The following is a 23,759-nucleotide window of genomic DNA, read 5'->3' as shown; positions in this document are numbered from 1 at the left end:
AGCCTCCAGAACTGTGAGAGAATAGATTTCTGTACTTTAAGTCTGTGGGAATTTGCTACAACAGCCCTAAGACAACTAATACAATAGCTGATCCCTGAGGGCTCACAATCACGCTCTTTTTAAAGTTTCTTTGGAGGAAGCATGTTCCAAGGTTCCTAGATGTCTAAGGTCCACAGGTTGGACCCACTCTAGAGAACCTCTCAGAAGGCCCTTTCAAGTAGAAGATCTCATCATTTACTGATCTGAGCGACTTTCAACGCTAGGAAGCAGAAAACCCTGCTCTTGATGTCAAACACAATGTGTGAGCTTTAACTGACAATTTAAAGAATAAAAAACGAGTTTGAAAGAACATTCAAAGATATGTCGATTCTTTTAATTGATACTATGTTGAATCTTGAAAAAAAATTGTAGAACTCCTAAGGCTGTATTTACCAATATATTCTTGATCTACCTATACTGGCCATCCCCCATTATGTTCACACATAAATGAACAGCCCACATCTTCATGTATCATTGCAGACATCACAATTATGACCAAAAATCGACACTTCTGTAGCTACCCAAAGAAGTACAAAGCAGTTGAAGATGATGAATATATCATGCTTAATTCAGGCATAACACTTTTGTCTGAAGTACTGTCATTTGGGAACCCCTTTTTAAAAATCTGTCCAGTGAATTCTGTGCTTAACATAGGCCATCTATACTATATTAAAATTAAATTGTGACATGATTGTTTCACCTCACAATACACAATTGGAGACAATAAGGGAAAATTCTACAACAAAACAAAAATACAGTAAATTTCCTAAATAGCTGTCTTTTGATGAAAAAAATCCAAAAACACAAAACCACACAACATTGTAGATAACAACATATCTTCATTTTTAAATTTAATTTTGGATTTATGAAGAATGACTTTACACCTTTTGGGGTATTTGTTTTTGCAATCAATTTTCATCCTTTTATGAAGTAATGAAACATGGCCCACTTGAAAGTAGGGAAAGAACTCTCAGAACTAAATCTTAAATTTAGCTAATTGAGCATGAAGGATCAAAAAAGGTCTGAATTTTTCTAATAATTGTTTAGAATTTTAGACATACCATTTGACCTTTGACCTAAACAAATAGATTTCAACGTCCTCAGTAAATAAAGGCCGACCCGCCTCTTCTTATACAGTCACGCACAAAGGGCTACTATTACCGTGACTGACACAATCCTGTCATTAGCAGCACTCAAAGCCATAGGGAACACTCCTGGGCTATTTTAAGTTTTATTTTCTAATTTTATTTTGAAAACACAATCTTTGTTTTCTTTGGAATGAACGTTCTAAATTGGATGGCTTTTTTTCTAAAATCCAATATTCCCATGATTTATATGAGTTCTCGATCAACGGCCGAATTTTGAGATGACACCTTTAGGCTCTGATTTCACCAACACAAAAACCTGTCCGATAGGAAGTTGCGCTGACGCTGCCTTCCTATGTAAACATCCCAGGCACTTTGATTCCGTGTCGAACACTCATATTTTTCTTCTCCGTTTTGTCAGAATGTTGGCCACAATCCCCAAGAACTATCTCCACGTGCCTGTGAGCCTTCATGAGCGTCCCTAACCCTAAAAGGAACACGTGCGGGGCTTGGATGAACCTTGAGACGGGCAGGTGAGGCCTCAGCAAGGACTCCCACAACTGTTCCCAAGTGGGCGGGGACTCGCGGGACCCCGCTCTTCGAGCGCCCAGACAGGGAGGAGCCGCCAGCCGCGCAGAGAGACCGGCGCCCGCGCGGGCAGCCCGGAGGGGCGTGGCCGGCCGGCGGGGGCGGGGCGGGCTAGCGGGGGCCGGGCCGGTGGGCGGAGGCGGGTTCTGCGGGGTGGGGAGGGGCGGGGCCGTCGAACGGGGGTGGAACCGCGGGAGGAGGCGGGGCCGGTTAGAGGGGCAGGGACGATTAGAGGGGCAGGGCCGGCGGATGGCGGCGCCGGCAGCCCGGCGGGGCGGGGCCGGTGGGCGGGGGCGGGGGCGGGGGCGGGCTCGCCCGGGTCGCTGTCGCCGGCGTGTCTGGTTGCGGCGGCCCAGAGCCAGGGCCATGTGCAGGCGCCGCTCAGCACTGGTGGGGACGCGGCTTGTCCGGAGCGGGAGCAGGTCGGCGGGCCGGCTCCAGGGGGCAGCGGGAGTTTCGGCCTCTGGGTAAGGGTGCCGCGACCACCATCGGCAGGACGTGGCGCAGAGGCCTCGCGGGGGTCTGGACCTAGCGGTGGGCGGGGCGGCTCTTCCCGGGGGCCGGGTGGGCCCTGAGTCGATGCAGGTGTCGAGGCCCCTCGGAGGGCTGGGGGCCCAGGAAGGGCGGGGAGGGAATGTTCCCTAAGCGCTCAGGTTGACTTAAGGATCACGTTACTCTCAGGTTGCAAATACCTGTCTTGTTCGCTTGTACCTCCCCTCCCCCTCGGTTGCTAGGTAAAATACAAGATGCTCTAATAAATTGGTATTTCAAATAAACAGCGAATAATGGTTTGGTGTAAGTATATACCAAATATTGCACGGGACATATGTAAGCTAAACAGTTATTCGCTGTTTATCTGAAATTCTAATTTAACCGAGCGATCTTCATTCTCATTTGCTAAATCTGGCAACCCTGCGGCAGGAAGTGAAAGTGGCGCTTTCTACCAAATCGCCAAGTCTTTGAGGATAGGACGGTTGCCTATTCATGCTGAAGTCGTCCTTGGCTCGAGCGAGGACGGTGAATACCCGCGGCTCCCAGGCCTGTGGTGCGAGACCCACTGCCCAGACGGATGCTCTGCCCACCTCACTCCCGCGCGGCTGGTCGGGGCTGTCCTGTCCGCTCGCCTATCTGTGCATCCATCCCTCTGTCTGGGAGTTTCTTCCTAATTCCTTGATCTGGTAACTCCTACCAGTTTTACAAGACTCCAGGAACTCTTGATTAACCTTCTATGCTAAACTAGAGACCCCTCCGGAAGGTGCCGATCATATAGTGTAACTATTTGACAGGTCCTTGAGGCTCTTTGAGTTCTTCCAGTGATACGTATCCCTGGGGCATTTCGCCCGTTTAGCACATAGTAGGTGCTCCATAAATGTGGCATGGCTAGTGGCTGCTTCATCAATGAAACGTTTATTGAACACCTGCTGCTTTCTCGACTAGAATTGGAGAAAAGTGCCTTCCAGAAGCTTTCTCTTTTCTTTGGTAGAGAAGAGGTTGATGTTTCAGAATGCACCTCCCACCTCCTCTCTTAGTACCCAAGAAAGCATTGTCTTATGAAAGTTCTACTGGAATTCCTGCTTCCAGAGTAGATGCAAATAGTAGATGGTTTAGGGATGATAATTAAATGCTGGAATTGAGATGAAAAGGACGTGTTTTCTTAGTTGATAAGACAAATAGATTTCTATGTTATTCCATCCCTGCACCCCTTAATCTCCTTTTTCTGTTCTGGAGGCTAGTTAGAGAAGCACACAGGCCCTTTTGATATTAGTAAACAAATACTTTGTAAACTGATATTTTGTACTGATAATAAGTAAAACTTTTTTCTCTTTCATAAGTTTGGATATATATTAGCATATCGGGTTTTCTTCAAATGGATCTCATCTGATATATTGTCTTTAATTTTTAATAAACTGCACTGCCTTTTAAAATTCCTTTTAGGATGGGGAACAGCACATCGTCATCTTTGGGGAACACAGCAACTACTCCCATGAATCAGATCCAAGTGAGTGATGTGGGACATGTAGGAAAAAACTTTCCTTGGTGGAAAAAGAATTGTCTTACACATTTAATATGCTTATTCTGTATCGAAACCTGTCATAGTGCAGCAAATGAATTACGAAGTTCTTATATATTTTTAAATCTGCTATCAAAATCATGCATGTGACAAAGAAGCTCTAGATCATTTTGTTAGTCAGAATTTATGAGATTTATTCTTTTGGTTTTTTTGACTGTGCTGCATTGCTTGTGGGATCTTAGTTCCCCAACCAGGGATCGAACCTGTGCCCCCTGCAGTGGAAGTGCGGAGTCCTAACCACTGGACCGCCAGGGAAGTCCCTATGAGATTTATTCTTAATGGAGCCTTCACTTCCCTAAGCTGGGTCTATGTTGTTGGCTGCTCTTACCATCTCACCCAGCGCAGGTCTACTGTTGGTACCAGTCAGGTTGCCCTTACCCAGGGATAGTGTTTGGTTCTGGTCTGGGAAGCTGTTTCCCTAATACAGAACCTAGTTTGCAGTAGTTATTCTATGACCGATCCTCTCAAGGATACTGTGCACTGCTGTGTTCTCTTGTCTTTCTCTTGCTTGCACTGCGAAGCCCAGTTAAGTCTGCCTCAGAAAATGCCTCTTGTGTGTATGTTTCTGTTCCCTTGCAGCCCACAGGACATACTCATTTGTCTGCTCCTCACCACCAAACACCACTTCACACAAACATTTTTGCCTTTATTTGGCTACAGAAGTATCCACCCACAGCCATTGAATATAACAGTAATGTTGGAGACCTATAGTGAGGGATTGCCTCTTTTAAAATAAGAATAGAGGGGCTTCCCTGGTGGCACAGTGGTTGAGAGTCCGCCTGCCGATGCGGGGCACACGGGTTCGGACCCTGGTCCAGGAAGATCCCACATGCCGCAGAGCGGCTGGGCCCGTGAGCCATGGCCGCTGAGCCTGCGCGTCCGGAACCTGTGCTCCTCAACGGGAGAGGCCACAACAGTGAGAGGCCCGCGTACCGCAAAAAAAAAAATACAAAACCATGGTGAGGTGGGAGACTTCCCTGGTGGTCGGTCCAGTGGTTAAGACTCTGCACTTCCACTGCAGGGGGCATGGGTTCGATCCCTGCGTGGAACTAAGGTCCTGCATACCGCGTGACTCAGTCCATAAAAATAAAGAATACAAACCCATGAACTATTTAGCAAGGACGAGGTTGAGAAAAGGTGAGAAGGAAGGTTCAAGAAACTTGGACACTGTCACCTTGAGTTTCGACTCACTTTGGAATCTCTCCATCAGTGTTTGTACTACGTCTCAGCTACCAGGGTGCTCCTCTCTCTCTGAATTATGGTCCATGTGTCTCTAACCCGAGGCAGCACAGTGAGGAAGGCGCACTGGCTTTGGTGTTGGGACAGGTTGGGTGGAATCCCACCCAGTATTGTGAACTTCCCAACCTCAGTTTTCTCATCTATAAAATGGATTCAGTAGTACATCTCTGGTGTGTCTGGCTCTCCCTGAGATAGACTTCTGTAGTAAATATTATGAGTGAGCAGGAGAGAAAACATAAAAATAGACCAATCTGCAGACACCTAGACACTGACCTAGAACCCTTCTGACACCCAAGGGCAGATATAACTTCTGAAACACTTTGCCTGGGTGCTCTACTTTCTGATTTTTGGTCTTCTTGAAGGTGCTGCTTATAACCCACATTAGGACAGCCTAGGCAGATGCCTAGGTGCCAGACATGGCCATTCAGAAACTGTTGAAGTACCTGGGCATTGATATGTCTAGGAACACAAAGCTCAACAAATTTCACAGGTGACGCAGATGCATAGCAGAGTCTCAGGGTCTTTGTGATAAAAGCCTGGAGAGTAGCCTCCAAACCAGGCTGATATCATTAGAATCATCTGGAAAGGTTTTTCAAAAATAGCTTCTGACCTCTGCCTCAAACCCATTGAATCAGTCTTTCTGGAAGTAGCATTTCCAGGAAAAACGCTGTGGGAAGACCTTATCAAAACAGTAATGACTTCTTTTGTTTTGTTTTTTTTACTATAAAGATACACAAGAAGGAGTGGAAGTTGAGGGGTAGGGTAAGCTGTTGTTTACATCTGGATCAGTGAAAGCCTTACATTTTAAAGAGAAATCATACATCATTTCTCACCACTGAACATTTAGGAAATGGTGATCATTTTGTAAAGTATAAAAATATCGAATCACTATGCTCTACACCTGAGACTAATATAATAGTGTAAATCAGTTATATTCCAGTTTTAAAAATAGCAAAGAAGGGAATTCCCTGGCGGTCCAGGGGTTAGGTTAGGACTCCACGCTTCCACTGCAGAGGGCACGGGTTCGATCCCTGGTGGGGGATATAAGATCCTGCAAGCTGCACGGTGCAGCCAAAAAAAAAAGGCGAAGAATGGTTAAGATGGTAAAAAAAAAATAATAATAATAAAAAATTAAGAAAAAAGTTAAGGAAGGTAAGGAGTTAACTCCTGAACACCTGAATATTTGAGAAGCAGTATAGCAGAGATTAACTACCTGGGCTGTGGCCTCAGACTTGCCTGGGTTCAAATCCCAGCTCGCCCACTTCTCAGCTGAGGACCAGGGGTAAGTTATTTCCCCTCCTCTGTACCTCAGTTTCCTCATCTGTAAAGTGGAGGTGATGATAGCACCTATCTCAAGACTGTAGTGAGGTTTAAGTGAGCTAGTAAAGTGTTGAGAATTGTGTCGGCACACAGAAGTGTCTGCTGTATATGAATTGGCTGTGATTATTGGTGTTATTACCCTTTGCCAACACTTGCCACCTGTCACATCCTTTTTTTCCTAATAATGTTTCTTTGTCCTCAATCTACGATGAGAAAACAGATTGATGGCGACTGAGTTTGAGCCCTGAATTGTGAGACTCCAAAATCCATACCCTTTCTACTGTATCATGATTCCTTTCTGAAAGATAATGTCTAGAATTCAAATGATTTTTTTGTTCTGGTTTGTTTTCCTTCAGGAAATCATTTCTAATAATTGTGTGGTGATTTTCTCCAAAACTTCTTGTTCTTACTGTACGATGGCAAAAACACTTTTTCACGACATGAGTGTAAACTATAAAGTGGTGGAATTGGACATGCTTGAACACGGAAGCCAGTTACAAGACGCTCTTCACGAAATGACCGGTGAAAGAACTGTGAGTACATCCACTGTGGTGCTTTGCCCCGAAGTGGGGACTGAGTTGGGTCACCTTGGGCCTGTGCCCTCATGATGGGAAAAGTGAGCCAGACATACTCTGAGAATCTTAATTGATACAGAAATGGCAGATCTGGAAACCAGACTCATAGACTAGGAAACAGCAGAGTTCATTTGTTTTATTTTTATTTTTGCCGTGTGTGCGTGCATGTGTGTGTGTGTGTGTGTGTGTGTGTGTGAGGTGGGAGGGGTAATGGTGTTGTGAGTGCTGGTCTACGAATCTTTGAGGTCCTCCTGGGGCTTTTTCAAGATGAAAGCATCCTTCCTTCCTCCCTTGAACAGTGAAGACCAAGGGTTGGTCTTCATGTTCTGTGCTAATAGGAGTATTTTCGGGCTCCATGTTTTTAGATTCTTGCAATCTGTGGATTTTCCCATAATATGCATTATCAGAAAAACACCCTGGCGGTCCAGTGGTTAGGACTCCATGCTTCCACCGCAGGGGGCACAGGTTTGATCCCTGGTCAGGGAACTAAGATCCTGCATGCTGCGTGGCACGGCCAAAAAATCCCCCCAAACGCCCTGGCAACCCAAAACAAACAAACAAACAAAAGAAAAATAGATAATATTGCCATTTTCCTTCTTGTTTATATGTGCCTGGAAGGAGTTGATAGTGTACTCTTCCTCTTTAGTAAACAATGGTAAGAAAGAACCACTTAAACATTATTAATAATTAGAGATTGCTTTATTTTGCCTTTTATACGCCATAGCGATGAGAGGGAGTGGGTAGAGAGTTAGATTGTCCAGGATTTAAATCCCAGCTATGTCATTTACTATCACTGTGATCTTGGGCAAGTTCCTGTGCCTCCTCTTCCTCCAAAATAAGGCTAAAAATAATACCTACCTGAAGGGTTGTAAAGTTTAAATAGGTAATTAGTCAAAGAGCTTCGTGTATGTCTGGCCCATAAAAGTACTCACAGTGGAATATGTATTAGCCACATGTGAATGGCCTTATACTTCTGACACCAAGGTGCCATCTAATCTTTTGTTTATCCAACAGGTGCCAAGAATATTTGTCAATGGAACTTTTATTGGCGGTGCAACTGACACTCACAGGCTTCACAAAGAAGGGAAATTGCTTCCACTAGTTCACCAGTGTTATCCAAAAAAAAGTAAGAGGAAAGAATTTTAGTGATGTAGGTGCTCATAACTTTGCTAATAAAATGTCACTATATATTTAAAGTGATAATGCCCGATAATGCCTTTTAAATATTCAAGGATATTTTAAATATATGAATTATCTTCAGGAAAAAGTTGTAAAAAATAGTGAACAATAAATCACGCTGGAAACCTCTTATTTGCCAGTTCTTGAGTAAAATGGATGATATTTAAAACTGAAGGAGTAGAGTTGTATCAAAAGATAAGGAAAGAATGTGTTTTATTCGGAATTTATAGATGAATTTTATAACCAAGAGCTAGAAAGTAAGCATTGGGGACTCTTCTGTATTGTATTCAGAAGGAGTTAATGCCTTTTCTTTTCTAGCTTTCAGTGGTGAGCGCTGATGGGTGCCTTCTCTGCAAAATAAGGCTCTCACTGATGCAGTTGTGAACTCGGTAGGGATATCCTTGTACTGTATTGTGACAAGCCTTCACACTTTGTGCTTCTAGAGTAAAAGAAGTATATTAAATTTGTAGGATGGAATGAAATTCATTTTAGAAAAACCACATTATTCATCTGATGATTTGGTAGTTCTAGAGAATAAAACGGCACCTCTGGGCAGAAATTAAGAGGAGGAAGATTTCAGCGTTATATGAGGATGAACTGCGGAAACAGTTCAGAAATACACTTGAGTTATAGTGTGAGGTGGAGAGTTCTGCTTTCCAGAAGGTGTTGGAAGCTGTTGGAAATGTTCCATAGGGCATCCAGGTATTGGATGGGAGATTAAACTGAATGTCCCTAAAGTAATTTCTGATGTAGATATTCTTCGCTTCTGTGACTGGGAATTCTAGCTGATCCCACAGAGTCACACGGGACAGATTACCAGATGCTGGGAAGAGAAAACGCTTCCTCAGAGGTGGGAGGAAGATGGACTTTAAGAGAAGCGGTGAGCGTCTGCTTTCTGCTCAAGATGGATCAGAGAATCAGGGATAGTCCTGCAGAAGACAGCTGGTGGCTTTTTTTGCCATTTGCCCTCAATGATGCTTCCTACATGGTCTATTAAGCTGTCGTTAGACCTTGATAAAGCAAGAATTTGGACTATTTCATTCTCACGTGGTAAGTTATAACTGGAATGGAACAGTGGAGGCATTCCTTTAGCCCTTTATTTTTCATGTCATGATGTGAAATTCCTGCATGCTTGCTATGTTGTAAACTCTTTGTTAGAGAGTAGAGGAAATGTTACCTCGTGTGATACTGTGATTTATATTACATATATATTTGGTCTTCATGCCATTCCTAGCACACAGCTGAAACCCCTGGAATTTCCTGTGAGAAGAGCTATTAAATTGTCTTTGGTTATGTTAATGAGGTGTTTTTTGGAAAGCCCCTGAGGATGGAGGCTGGTTGCCTGGGGAAGCTTGTGATTAGAAGGTTGGAAATACCAGCCCCACCTCCGACCTCTGGGGAGGGGAGAAGGGCTGGAGATTGCGTTCAATCATCAATGGCTAATCAATCCTGCCTGTGTAATGAAGCCTCTGTAAAAACCCAAAAGGACAGGATTTGTGAAGCTCCCTGGTTGGTGAAAACGTGGAGATTGGGGGAGAACAAAGTGCCCAGAGAGGACACGGAAGCTCTCCCCTTTCCCCATACGTTGCTCTATACTTCTCTTACAACTGGCTGTTCCTGAGTTAGAGGCTTTTATTGTAAACTGGAAATCCAGAAAGTAAAATGTTATCTCTGAGTTCTGTAAGCTGTTCTAGCAAACTAATCAAACCTAAGAAGGGAGGGACAGGGTTGGTGGAATCCCATCTATATCTGGTTGGGAGAAGCACAGGTGACAACCTGGACTTGAGATTGGCATCTGAAGTGAGGGCTGGAGGGGACAGTCTTGTGGGTCTGAGCAGCTGCCCCGATGACATGCCAATCCTGGCTGACCGAGGATTTAACTAGTTGTGCAGGGGCTAGTTACAAAGCCGAGGATTAACAGGAAGAGATTTCGATAGGGGACTGTAAGAGATTCTCAGTGGAAAAACTCATATAATTGGTGCTGGGGATGAGGGTTTCAGCATAAATTTTGGGGAGACACATTCAGTCCATGACACCATAAATTACAGCTAGATAAAAGTATATTTTATATATATATATATATATATATATATATATAAAGTATAATGTAAATCTAAGGCAAAACTAGGTATGAGGGGTTTCAGCAGCTGTTTTTTCTTTCCAAAACCACAGGTTAGAAAGAAAATCATGACCAGTTTAAGAAAAAGTAATGATATTGTTGTTTTTTTTTTTGGTCCTCTATTTTTAATGTTAAGATCTGAAAGACATACTGTTTAATATTTTAAAAATGGGCCATTTGTTTTCTCACTTTATCACTAATCAACTTACACATAAATTACCAAAATATTTAATTGGGAAGCTGAAAAGCTGCTGAGAAAAAAAGGGGTCATTTGTTTAAATATATCTGCATTTTATTATTTACTAATATTTAAAAAAATACCATTTGAACATATTTTTTAAAGGCAAGTTTTCTTGATAAGGTTTAAAAGGAAGTTTTTTTAAGTTTAGTTTTCTTCATCTATGAGATGTATACAGTTGACCCCTGGAACAACGCAGGGCTTAGGCGCTCCAACCCCCACCTTGAAAATCCAAGGATAATTTATAGTCAGCCCTCTGCATCCAAGGTTCTGCATGCCCAGATTCAACCAACCGCCGTTCAAGGGTCCAACCAGCCATTCAGGGGTCCACTGTATTTGTGATCTTCCTTTCTCCATAACTGTTCACTGTCATCTTTAAATGGAGAATTATAGAATCGATCAAATGTTCAAAATTTTGGTGGGTATATTCATATATAACTTGTTCTCACTCTTCTTCATAACCTACAGCTCAGATCTTAGAACTTTTAATATGAAAGTTTTACGGGAATTCAGAGAAAAGAAATTTCTGCAAATTGGCACTTAAATATTTTTATTTGCATAGTTGACTTTTGGTGTTAACTTTTCCCAAAGGCAACTTTTATTTTCTTATTTTTAAAAATGTTTGTTGAAGTATAGTTGATTTACAATGTTGGATTCGTTTCAGGTATACAGCAAAGTGATTCAGTTACAGATATATATATATCCATTCTTTTTCAGATCCTTTTCCCTTATAGGTTATTACAAAGTATTAAGTATAGTTTCCTATGCTATACAGTAGGTCCTTGTTGGTTATCTATTTTATATATAGTAGTGTGTATATGTTAATCCCAAACTCCTAATTTATCCCTCTCCCACTCCCAAAGGCAACTTTGAATTTTTTTTTCACAAAAGAATCCTGTTTTAAACTCTTTAAGAATATGCACTTTTATTAAATCCAGTTGTTTTGATCCTATAATTAATATCCATTGGAAAAGAATCCCCAACCACATATTTTAAATAATTAAATAATAGTTATATACAAGTAGCGGCATTTTAAGACCAATATTAATGGTCAAACCTTAATTTCATCTTATTCAAATATTATAAGATTGCTAAGAGCCTTACATTTTATAAGGCATATAATAACCTTAAAATTATTCTTTAAAGAAATGGAAAGACAATTACTTGATGTGCATAGAGTTTATTTGGTACATCTATCAATTTTTACAATAATACAAGTGACCAGAAACAGTTCACATTGTGCCCACCTGCACTCCATGTCTAAAATGATTTATCCAGTATGGGGTTTTGCAGGGCTAGAAAGGAGAGTCCAGATTTCACAGTATTGGTGAAAACTGTTTTGTCATGAAATAAATTTCATACATTAGTATTTCATCCATTTTCTATCAGAAAACAGCAGAATTACATTGCTAGGTATGTTATTTACAGTGAAAACTTGGAAGACTCAACAAAGTTATCAGTGAGTTGATCAACAACAGACCTAGGAAACCCCCTGCCCCTCCTTTCAGTGTCCTTTTTCTTTGAAATGGAACTTGTTATAAATTGAACTTTATATACTTTTAAGCACCAGCTTGACAATTTAAAGTTTTCTCTCATTTTTATAAAATATTCCTGCTTTGAAAGGCAAAGTGAATGTAAAAATGTGAATGTAATTAAACATCACTGGCCTGGATACTTTTTATTGCAATAGTCACAATGTCTTACAACTATATTCACTTCTTTGAATGAATTTGCTGGTAGGCTTGAAACAAAATATTTGCCTTTTGTCTTGAAAAATTCCCTTAAAAAATTAATCATTTTTGGAACTGTACAACTGTATTTTTCATTCAGAGTGTTTAAATATGCAACTTGGTCCTTAGAGATCAGTTACAGAGTCCAGCTTCCTGGATAATTTGTTATACAAAACAATAAAAAACCTTAAACTACCACAAAATATTACTGATGTTAACAGTCATGTATGTATAACACATCAGTGTCCCTAGATTATCCTGTTAATGGGTGCTTAAACAGCTAATGTACAATCAGGTTTTAAAACTTAATAATTAAATTTCCATTCTTTATGTAAAAGAGAAAGCTGTAAAAGACCTTTCGAGTTCTATACTTCAGAAACACTGACACTATTAAGGCATTACTTAATGAACAGACCCTATGCAAAGTACGTATGCCTGTGTTGGAGAGCTAGTCATATTTTAAGGCAGTCAGAAGGCTCATTTTTTTTCACTTTAAGGCTCTTGCATACTTAAATTCTATTCTATGCAGCCATTAGTCTGTATAATTTAAATATTTATTGAGTGGTCAAATATGAAAATCAAAGCCTTTATATAAAGCAAATGGACAGTTTAGAACTAGATTATAATACCTCTTCCCCATTCAGTTTTTTTTAAAAAAGATGATTTTATATATCTCATCTCTTGGAGAATTTCTTCATTATCAGAAGCTGGCAATAAAAGGAAGAAAATATAACTCAAATGCATTACAAGTTGTCTAGTCACACCATACCGAACTGCAAGCAGTCCATCTTTAGAATAATAGTGAACAAAAACACTTTTTCTTGGTTACTGTTCATTAATTGTATAATATGTTTAATTTGGCTATCTATGGATTCTAAACAGTTTACATTGCAAATAAAGCCTAATAAGTAATTTAAACAGAAGTTTCAATACAATGATTGTATTGATATAATTTCCATCAATTATGTGGTAATGATATATAGCAAGACTTTAACCTCATTTACTACACTTAACAATCCAAGTATTCATTAAGTGAAGCCAGCGAAGTGTAGCTAACTTACTATTTCTTTTGTTCAAGAACAGATTCTGGTAACTTCTAAAAGCAAAGAAATTTAAATATATTTTAAAATGAAGTATATTATCACTTGTGTTCATAAAATTAATATGACACATGGTGGTGCTAAATTAAATAGAAGCAAAGGGAAAAATCTCCTTAGGCTCAGAAACATCTTTTATATCTTTTCATTGTATTTACAAAATTAATTCTCATTGAAAATAATCACCTTAATTTTAGTAACTGAATTTTGCAACATAACTCCTAAGTTTATATTTCTTTCTACCAATTTCCTATATAATTTGGTATTTTCAGGGTTTAGGAAAATGTGTCATTTATTATAGTTCTATTCAGACAGTAAGTTTAACAACATTATTAGTTTTCTACATGAAAAATATTACCACAGAATTTTTAAATTAACTTCATAATAATTTTTCAAAAGCAAATAAAACACTAACCAATTAAAAAAATGTTGAATGTGGATACATGTCATTTACAAGACCTTTTATGCTACAAGCCATGTATATATAAGCTCTGTGAAGTATTTGGTAGACAAAGATTTTGTGGGTAGTCTTTATAATTATGGAAATATGAGCACTGAGACATGCTATTTTCTGAAAGAGTATTCACTTAATTATTTTTCAAAGAGTGCTTTTTCTAAGAGCTAGGTACATCTATAATTGCAAACAAAGGCTGAATAACTGCAAACATTTCTGCAAACATCTAATATAAAAGGTATACAATATAACTTGATTTGGGGAGATAATTATCAATTCAATTATTGTTCCAGGAGACCTGCCCATTATTAATCTGAAAACAATATGACCTTAAATCTATATGGAACAAAAAGCAATCTGCAAGATGTATCCCAAACCTAAATATGGGTGACTTTCCTGTCATTTATTTTATTACTCAGGTACAGCAGGACTAGAAAAGCAAACAGAAGACCAAAATGTCAGAAGAAAGGAATTTTAAAAGAAAAAAAAAAAGGTATAGAAGGAATCTTCCAACAAATAATGGACTAGGCAGCAAGTAACTGGGATATATACTAAATTGAATGCATACAGTAAATACAACTAATGAAATAGTTTAACTTATCTTTTTTCTAATTCTCCCTTGTGCATGTTTACATTGATGCTATCTGACATTTCTCTAGAGGGGATATAGCCTTAACGAATCACCCAAGTCTGTGGTATACAAGACTAGAATTTTTCATTTGTGATTACTAACTGTAAGGGACTTATGGAGAGATCTGTGGGTATATCATCTTTAGGTCAAATTGAAGTAAGTCCAATAAGTGATCACAACCATTTCCCTTTAATTATTGTTTAGATGTAGCTTTACTGTGCTTCCACAGATGTTTCTTAATTGTCAGATCCTCAAATTTATTCAGAAATTCTATCTTAAATTTCCAAAATAATTTTAAATTGTTTTGCATAAAAAAATCCTGATTAACTGATATTCTATCGTTTGTAGATTTACCTGTTATTTTAAAACATTAAGCAAATTTTTGTAAGACCATCTTCTCATTTAGAGTATGAGTTAGTTTTTCTTGATCTAGCTAATGGAATATATTCCTTTCTCTTTTCAGAGAATAGTGATTTCTTTAGTCATTACCTTTACTGTTAAAATTTTTCTTCCACATTTTCCCATTCAGAACAGGAGTGTTTAAAAAAATTATTGAGCCTACTGAGCTGTTTTTCTAAAACATTTTATCTTTCAAAACATATATCCTATTAAAAGTGTTTTTAATTTTTTTAAAAAGTTCTAATTTCTTTGCAAGCCTTCTTCCCAATTTCAAGTTTTATACAGATATAAAATCATCGATTTTTCTATGAGCCAAGCATCAGATATGTTACTTTTTAAAGATAGCAAAATTGAATCACATAGGTTAAACTGGTTGTCTACAGTCACACAGTAAGTTAGATAAAGCAAAAGAGGTTCCAGAAGGGTATAACGCTAAATCCCATTCACTAGTGTCTTCCTCACCAATATTTCCTAAAATGATGACTAAACTAAATAATACATAAGTGTTAATAAGTGGAATTTCCAAGAAATTTCAACTAACAGGGATAGGGTAGGATCATAAGATTAGTTTTTGTTTTACTAATTACAACTATATCCTGAAAATATTTACATATTTTCTAGGAAATAAAGTTTACTTTTCTTAGGATTGTTTTTTAGAAGCAACATTTTCCTAATCAGCAATAATGCTAGAAGTAATTCAGAAAATAAAACTTCTTTATCACTTGAGTACATTTTATTCATAATGAGGTAAAGTTTTTTTATTCTTTCTATATGACTATGTTATATAGCAATACAGGTTATTAAGACATTAATTGTGCTTGAGGGTTACTATGAACTACAGAAGTATACATGTTCACAAGTTCTGTTTTTCTACTCCTAAAGCAATCATGTATATACATTATTTCCTAATACCTAAAAAGATAAAAGTCTTGAATAATTCTATTTTATCACCTACTCTTGTAAGTCAATGTCTTCCCATTTTGTCGGGAAATGAACACTGGAATGGGAATGAAGAGACCAAGGTTTCTAGATCTAGATCTAGGGCTCCAAAGTCACACTCTCTCAGACCATGGATCCCTAAACTAACTCAAACAATTACCTTTTAAATTTCTAAGGTTTCTTCCAGCTTCTAAAGCTCCATGATTTGAAAATAAAGCTACCTTCAGTGGTGGCTTTTAGTTTTTTCTTTCTAAAATCTTACCATTTAATAGACTTATTTATGTGACTTCAAAAAAGTCACATCTAATCTTACTTCTGATGGATTTAATATTAGTTCCTGAACATATCTGTCTAAAAACAATATAGAAACAGTGTTTAACTGAAGGAAATAAACGTTTATACTATATTCCACTTAACATTTCTATTAGGAATAAAAAGTTAGATCATGTTATAATTTTTAATTTAAGAAGATTTTGGGGCTTCCCTGGTGGCGCAATGGTTGAGAGTCCACCTGCCGATGCAGGGGACGCGGGTTCGTGCCCCGGTCCGGGAGGATCCCACATGCTGCGGAGAGGCTGGGCCCGTGAGCCACAGCTGCTGAGCCTGCGCGTCTGGAGCCTGTGCTCCGCAACGGGAGAGGCCACAACAGTGAGAGGCCCGCATACCGCAAAAAAAAGGAAAAAAAAAAAAAAATTTTGGGTTTACTTAAAGAATTCAAGTACTATTACAAAATTCTGTTAGGTTCTTTAAACTCAATCTGAACATAATATTTTAATGTATCAAAAGTAGCTAACATGTCAAATCCAATGCCTGACAGAGGATAAAAAACAGATATCACAAGCCATGTATTTTTTTTTTTTTGGGGGGGGGTAATGGTGCTACTAGCTTTGCTGACAAAAAAATCAGGTAAATCATAATATTTACAAATTGCTACCAGTGGCCTTGAAGGCAGAGCTACATATCAGACAAGGCCAGCATTAATTTATCAAATAAGTTTGAAAGGAACATTGTCTTATTACTCCCAGAGCCCAAATTTCTCATGAAACAGAAGAAAATATACAAATTCTAACATTACGTAAGTCCCTCTGCCCCCCAAAACATAAAACCTCTAACCCCCAAGCACGTGAAAGTATAATTTACATTTACTAGTTTGACTTTTCATATAATATTGAGAAGGGCTTTATAAATCCCCAGTAAATCTTTAAATACATTTAAAGAACAATACATAAAAACTGAAGTTTTATGTGCACATTATCTTAGACAGCCATGATATAATTATGAGCAAATATACTGGCAGTTCAACAGGTTAAACCTCCCCACAAAGAAGGGATACTTGCTCAAGAAAATAGTGCACTTTATAATGAATAGGAAGTTTAATATACACAAATAAAATAGAAAAAATTAATTTCTTACAGACTGGTTAGTGATAATATGCCACACAAAAATTGCCTTTCAAACCTGAAAGACCTACCTTGCTTTATTATTTTTTTATACTATCAAAAAAGAATGTTTTGTCACAAATGAATAATGGACAAAGCCACAGATGAATAATGGACAAAGAGAGAGGAGGCCACTAACATGTTTACCATTAGAAATATCTAAAACCCATTTACAATTGGCTAAAAAAATAGATAAAAGTAATTAAAACAATATTTTTAAAGTAAGGAAAAAGCTAATCTGGCTATGTTTGAGATTTTAATTGTCATACTTTCAGATTATGAATGGGGGGAGTTAAATGCTTGAAACATCTGTTTTCATTTAAGAGAATGAAAAAAAAAAGTGTGCCTACATGTGGCTATGTTGTTATAAGCCAGAGGAAACTGTCAAGTCATGCCCCCTCACTCACAGCAATAAACAAACAAAAGCAAACCAAAATAGACTTCCTTAGCTGACACAAACTTCAGATCTCAGGGGTTTCCCTTATGTTTCTGGTTAATGGTAACAATTCTACAAGTGTAAATTAAACCACAGAAACAAAATATCTTTTTCACTGACTGAGAAAGCTGCTATTTATGTGACTGTAGAAAACTGTTAAAGGAATTTGTAAAACTCATTCATAATCAAATGTCTTTTTTTTTTTTGTCTTTTGTTTTTTTTGTTTGTTTTTTTAACCCCCTTGGTATAAAAGTTTACAAATGAGTTTCATATTCCATCACAGTTACATGGTCCAGTGCATTTCAGAATATTTGGACATTATCAAAGTTGTCCTTTACCAATGAAAACATTTAAGAAAACTTTAGGCATTTCTCAAGTAAGTGACATGATATGGAACTACTTACACTTCTGGCTCTCTCTTCTTTTAAGTACAAATGTGATTATTCGCCAAAGCAAAACTGTTTGACTATCTTACAGCCTCTCAACAAGAAGTTCTCTATTAGATAGAGGGGGCTACAGTGTATTCTGAAGCTATTTCCCAAGAGCTAGTTTAGTAGACAGAAAGAACTTTGGGCTCATCTTATTGTTCCTTCCTTTTTTTTGGTAAGGTAAACTTTCCATTATGCACATACTATACCATCATCCTACTGTCTTTCATTGGATTAAGATTAGCTGGGAAGTAGCGGTGTATTAGCGAGATCACTGATGGCAATGGACCTCTTAGACTGTGCTGGTGCGTATGATTAAATCATATCTAATGTGAAACTTCGAATCACGTCCAGAGCTCCAGTATCAAAGCCACACATATCCAACATGCCTCTATCATCTGGGTCTGCAATGGTAAAACCATTTGATGTCATTCCACAGACAATCAACTTGGCTGGAATATCCATATTCTGTAGGAAAAGATCAAAAATATTTTAAAAACAGTATGTAAGCAAAAGCAAATTTTAACCTAAAATTAAAACACTTTAAATTCTATCACAGCTTTTCATTACAAAGCCAATTTGTTTTTCCTCCATAAAAATCTGTCAATCTTCTGGGGCCAGACTATGTGATCTTCAGAAGAATAGAAGGTTATTAATAAACATGTCAACAACCTGCCTGAAATTCCTGCTTCTTTGTTCAATAGTTATTACTCATTTTATGGGCATAGAACACATTCCTGAGCAGCATAGGGACTGTGTACTTATGAAACTAGTCAGGATATTCAGGGGCATGACATTTTTACCAACATGTCAAACCCTGGGGCAGTATGTAAGGATGTATGTAAGGAAACAGTTCCCTGGGGTTATCAATTTTTGGTTTATGACTTTGCTATGTATAACATATACGTCACATGTAATAACCTGTTCTCTACAGCTATGATTTCAGGCTAAAATAATTGAGTTTTTGAGAAAAACCAACAATCACTGAGTGTGCACTATGTCAGACATGATGTGCTCTTTGGGCAATTTATCTAATATAATTGTTATAACAACCCTAAAAGCTACGCAGTACTTTTAACTACTATGGCACATATCACAGTAGTGATATACTACTATGACATGTATCAGTTAAATATTGATAATTCACTTGGATCCACAGTTAGTATAACGAGAAAGGCCCAGGACTCAGAACCCAGGCTGTCTTGACTCCGAATTCCGTTCTCTCACTTGTTCTCAAACTTAAGCATACATTAGAATCCCTGGAAGGGCTTGTTAAAACACAGTCCCACCCCAGAGTTCCTGATTTAGCAGGTCTCCCCATGGGGCCCAGGAATATTCATTTCTAACAAGGTGCCAGGTGATGCTAAGGCTGCTAGTAGGGAAATCACACTTTGAGAACCACTGCTCTTCATCAAGCTCTATTTCCACTTCCGGTCACACCTGCCACAATTCAAGTGCTCCACAGGCCACGTGACTGGTAGATTTCATACTGGATAGTGCAAATATAGAACAATTCCGTCATTTCAGAAAGCTCAACTAGAGAGCACTGATTAGAACACAGAAATACCCATAAAGCTTAAAACACAGATTACAGCTTTGCTTTAGGTTTATGTAATCCTTAGCAAAACTCAGAAATGATGCTTTAATTTTTCAAGGAGCACACTGAATCATTAAAAATTTACAGTTAAGGTAACAAAAATTTTGATTATTATCGAAAATACTGTTTGCAAAAGATATTAAAATGTATGGAACTGGAACTTGTTGAGATAAATTATGTATGTGTAGGTAGTACTTCCTTATTTCCAGAACTGGTGTTATATTCCTATACAAAGGTACAGAACTACTGAGTCCAGAACGGGCGTAACATTCCTATACAAAGGTACAGAACTACCTTCAGTATCATTTTTTGAAAAATATAGTCAATGTTTGAGAATCGAATCTTATTTGGGGTGAGAAAGAATATTAGAATTTATCTTACCTTTCGATATTCCCTCAGAGCAACGGCAGGATGGACATGTCCAGCAAAGGTCTCGTTATCAGTGAATACTATGAAGACATCGGCAGCTGTATTTGTGTTTTGAGCCCAGATCATTGGAAGAGAGCAATCAGTTCCACCTGCTGGGATCTAACTCGGAAAAAAAACATGGATAAGAATACAAGAAAATGCCCTCATTTCTGTACTGACATGTCTGAAATAATTAAATACTTAAAAATACTATTTTATAGGTTATTTTGTTTAGACCCAATATATAGGCTTTCCCAAGGCTTGTAAATATATTTCTGATTCTGTGTTCATGAGAAAGTTGAGATGAAACAATTTGTTCTCACAAATTTATTAATATCAGGAATGACATCAATAAATTTTTATATAATACATGTTAAATAAACTTAATAAAACAGTTTCTTACCTGGCTCATAGCCATTAAAACCTGTTGTAAGGTCATATCTGTAGTCACTGGACATGGTACCATTTCATCTGAAAAAGCAACTATATGAGAATCTTTTTCTGTTCGTGTGACAACCTGAAAAATTCAATGGTAGTAATTTTCAGTAGATTTGGGGGAAACAAATACAGTATCTTGAAGTTCATCTTTAAAAGAAAATACCCTATGATGCTTACTTTTATTTCTAAACTTATATTACTGTGTTTGGAAACTATATAGTAACAGTGGTATAACTTTCAAAGTACTTTCACAAACTCTTATAAGGAAACTGGTTTTCACAACAATCCTTTGAAGCAAATAGAGTATATATTATTCTTCTCGTTTTATTAAATAAGGAATAAACCCACAGAAGAGAAGCCAAGAAGCTCGCCTATGGTTCATATACTTGTTATTCAGTGACAGAGTCAGGCTAGAACAAGTCTTCTGTTATTATTAGTTCCTGATCTTTTAACGTCTATATTCATTAATAATTTCTCTAAGCATTATCTATTTCCTTAAAAATACTGGTAATATTTAATCTGTTGTTGTAAAATTAAAATTTCTACTCTGACTTTTCTTTAGACATGCTTTTTCAATATACCTACAATATTGTATATACCTAAGTGTAAAAATATATACAAGTATACCCAAGTATATATATAATATTAAAGCTTTGCTTAAAACAAGCAAAAACATAATTCTTGATCATATTCAACTTTATAGTTTTGTCCCAGGGTAAACATTTTTAGGGTGGCAAAATCCTAAATTGTCTTAGGTGTTCTCACCATGCACATTGCTGCGGCTACTGTGCTAGCGTTGAGTACACTACCCAAAACTCTTTGGTTCATAGAAGCACTGACATCAATTGCCAGTAAGAAACGCTTTCCAGCTGGCTCAACTGTCTAAAGAGAAAACAAAACCAAACAATCATTAAAAGCAATCAAAGAAATGATAAGTATATTAAATTTCTAACGAATCATATTTACTTAATTTTCATTCGAAAGACTAAGATAAAAGGCCTGATATTTGATTTACCAATTGACAATTACAAATGCTTAGCTTTTACTAGAGGTAAAACAAAGGAAATAATACGGCCTATTTAGTAATTTAAAGAAGTTATCATCTTCATTTTTTTAAAATCTTTCCACATGAAGTAAACTGGGAATTTCTAGCAAGAAAGTTTTTTGTGGTAAAATACAAATAACATAAAATTTACCATTCCTAAAAAAATTACTTCCTATCAAGACAGAAGAGATCTACTACTGATTAACGGAAAAACAGAGGACAGAGGACCAAGTCACAGGGCTCCAGAGGAATGCAAAGTTTTTAATTTGGTACCTTAAAACTTATCAAAATGATCTTAGGATAACTGGTTGTTGTCCAAAGGTAGAGAGAAGTACTTTATTCATAAGCTTACAATGTTAATTATATATTCATTTTCACATGAACTAAGAAAAAAACAAATGAATATCTAATCAAAAATGGTTAAACTACTAATATCATCTTTAAAATGTGATATTAAATCCTAACTGGGTCTTTTGTTTTAAAATGAAAATCAAACCATTACCTTAAATGTTTTGTAAAAAGCGGCATCCAAAGCTTGCAAAATTTCTTCATCAGGGCGCCACTTCAGTTTTCCTCTGAGCCCATGACCTGTTTTGTAAGTTTCTAATGCAATTAAAACATGAAATGGATGTATACGAGCCTAGAAACACAACCAAGACAGAAAGCAAATGTCAAATTCAAGTGAAAAACAGTAACTATTTCTTTTAGATTTTTGTTATTATGGCTAATATATCTATTTCATAAAGAAAAAAGAAAAATGAGGACATATTAATCTTAGATTTAAGAGTCAGTGCAACTTGGTCTCTGAATACCTAAAAAATGTGCCAACCGCATTTCCAAAATTTAGGAGCCAACTTTTTCAATTAGTAATATTTAACAAAGGTAATGCTTACCTTTTTTAACAGTTTTTCATTACACAGCTTTTCACATACTAAAGACACTTCTGAGTTTCCTGGTTCAAGCACTGAATTAGCAGTCATCTTTCCAAGATTCCTTAGTAATGCTGTAAGAGGCATTTCTTGTAACAAAGCCTTCCATACCTATTGCAATAACACAGGTAGAAATATAAGGAATTAAGGGTAAATGTATAACATTGTTGTATCAATTAATAACATAGACTAAGTATTTCTTTTGGGGTTCAGAGCACGTTCTAAATAAAAATTGGTGTGAACTGGTCAAAGGCTCATCAAATAAAATAACTTGCTCTTTACTAGGGTAAGAAAGTGACGTATATTTTGTAAAGGAATTGCATATAAGAATTTTATTTATTTATTTTAATTAGTGAGGCAAATTAACCAGCACATTTTCTGGAGTGAAACTAATATTTATAAAATGCCAACTACATCTGGGCATTGTGTTACGTGTTTTAAATAAACGTTAATTTTAAGATATATTTAAATTACTTTTTTTAGGAAATCCCCTAGCAGTCCAGTGGTTAGGACTCAGTACTTTCACTGCTGGGGCTCAGGTTCAATCCCTGGTTGGGGAGCTAAGACCCTGCAAACTGTGTGGTGGGGCAAAAAAAAAAAAAATTTTTTTTTAAGTATTAATTTTTTTAAGTATTATTTTTTAAAAGCATTACTCACAATTTATCCTTTTAATACACAGCGTAAGTTCCTCGTGTTTAATCACATGCTTTAACATATTATAATTTGCTTACCTCTTTAGACTTCAAGTGATTTGTTAGGAGATGCTCCCTAACCAGTCTGTGCTCTTCTATCAGATGAATGACTTCCAGTTCATCTTTTGTGCGCTTCACTTTCTCTACAGCCTCCAGATACTTTAATAATTTCTCAGTCTCCACAGAAAGTGCTTTTTCTTTATACATTTCATGGACCTCTTTCCAGCCCTTTGTAATATATTTGGTAACAATAGCAAGTCCTTTAACAAAATAAAGAATTAAAAAGGCATGTAGGATTATAAGGTAAAGAACAGGACATGTTATGGAGAACACATTATGTGAAAGGCACATCTAGATACACGGGAGTTTAAACCGACATGCTACTTTCTATGATATTACAAACACATTTAAGCCAATGGAGTCTGCTAATTTTGCCTATTCCCTCATAACTGCTTCAACATGAGACTTTGGAGGAAAAGCTCCAATATCCTAAGTCATTTCGTTACGGAGCTTTTATTTATTTTTTTGAAGCACTAGCATTAGAACCTTTGGTACACAGTGCCTATCTCAGGTCCACAATCTCAGAACTCACAAAAGTACAGATCTACCTCAATTAATCTCATATTCACTTGCCCCTTTAGCTG

The 23,759-nt window shown here is 37.4% G+C and overlaps 2 protein-coding genes across 12 annotated transcripts in view; one reads left to right on the top strand and one right to left on the bottom strand.

Moving 5' to 3' along the window:
- Positions 1-2,017: 2,017 nt before the first annotated feature.
- GLRX2 (glutaredoxin 2) lies at positions 2,018-20,408 on the top strand. Of its 6 annotated transcripts, XR_010941493.1 has the most exons (7): positions 2,018-2,179; positions 3,648-3,711; positions 6,699-6,875; positions 7,932-8,043; positions 8,415-8,485; positions 14,154-19,885; positions 20,003-20,221. XR_010941493.1 is itself a non-coding variant. In XM_067729775.1 (5 exons), the coding sequence occupies exons 1-5, from the start codon at positions 2,079-2,081 to the stop codon at positions 20,047-20,049; spliced, it is 501 nt and encodes a 166-aa protein (XP_067585876.1). In that variant the 5' UTR covers positions 2,018-2,078; the 3' UTR covers positions 20,050-20,221. The 6 variants fall into 6 exon arrangements, 2 of the variants coding, with proteins under 2 accessions (XP_067585876.1, XP_067585878.1); XR_010941492.1 differs by lacking the exon at positions 8,415-8,485; XR_010941494.1 differs by lacking the exon at positions 14,154-19,885.
- Positions 11,618-23,759, bottom strand: part of RO60 (Ro60, Y RNA binding protein) — a 24,430-nt gene continuing 12,288 nt past the window's right edge. For all 6 annotated transcript variants that reach the window (XM_067729764.1, XM_067729765.1, XM_067729767.1 and 3 more), the window contains 7 exons: positions 23,155-23,375; positions 22,388-22,534; positions 21,997-22,134; positions 21,215-21,331; positions 20,415-20,528; positions 19,985-20,131; positions 11,618-18,474 (listed from right to left, as the gene is read on the bottom strand). In XM_067729764.1, the coding sequence (XP_067585865.1) occupies positions 18,322-18,474; positions 19,985-20,131; positions 20,415-20,528; positions 21,215-21,331; positions 21,997-22,134; positions 22,388-22,534; positions 23,155-23,375 (1,037 nt within the window). In that variant the 3' untranslated portion in view covers positions 11,618-18,321. The remainder of the gene's footprint in view (positions 18,475-19,984; positions 20,132-20,414; positions 20,529-21,214; positions 21,332-21,996; positions 22,135-22,387; positions 22,535-23,154; positions 23,376-23,759) is intronic.

Source organism: Pseudorca crassidens, chromosome 2 (assembly GCF_039906515.1).
Source record: "Pseudorca crassidens isolate mPseCra1 chromosome 2, mPseCra1.hap1, whole genome shotgun sequence".
Taxonomy (NCBI): Eukaryota; Metazoa; Chordata; class Mammalia; order Artiodactyla; family Delphinidae; genus Pseudorca; species Pseudorca crassidens.
Note: the sequence above shows the minus strand (reverse complement) of the source record. Positions and strands in the feature narration are given on the sequence as shown.

What these genes read in the sequence shown, in the direction of transcription:
- GLRX2 (XM_067729775.1), top strand. Translation starts at nt 2,079, where the DNA reads ATGTGCAGGCGCCGCTCAGCACTGGTGGGGACGCGGCTTGTCCGGAGC. An exon ending in GCGGGAGTTTCGGCCTCTGG is followed by an intron (nt 2,180 to 3,647) that starts GTAAGGGTGCCG and finishes AATTCCTTTTAG; the next exon opens with GATGGGGAACAGCACATCGT. An exon ending in AAATGACCGGTGAAAGAACT is followed by an intron (nt 6,876 to 7,931) that starts GTGAGTACATCC and finishes TTTATCCAACAG; the next exon opens with GTGCCAAGAATATTTGTCAA.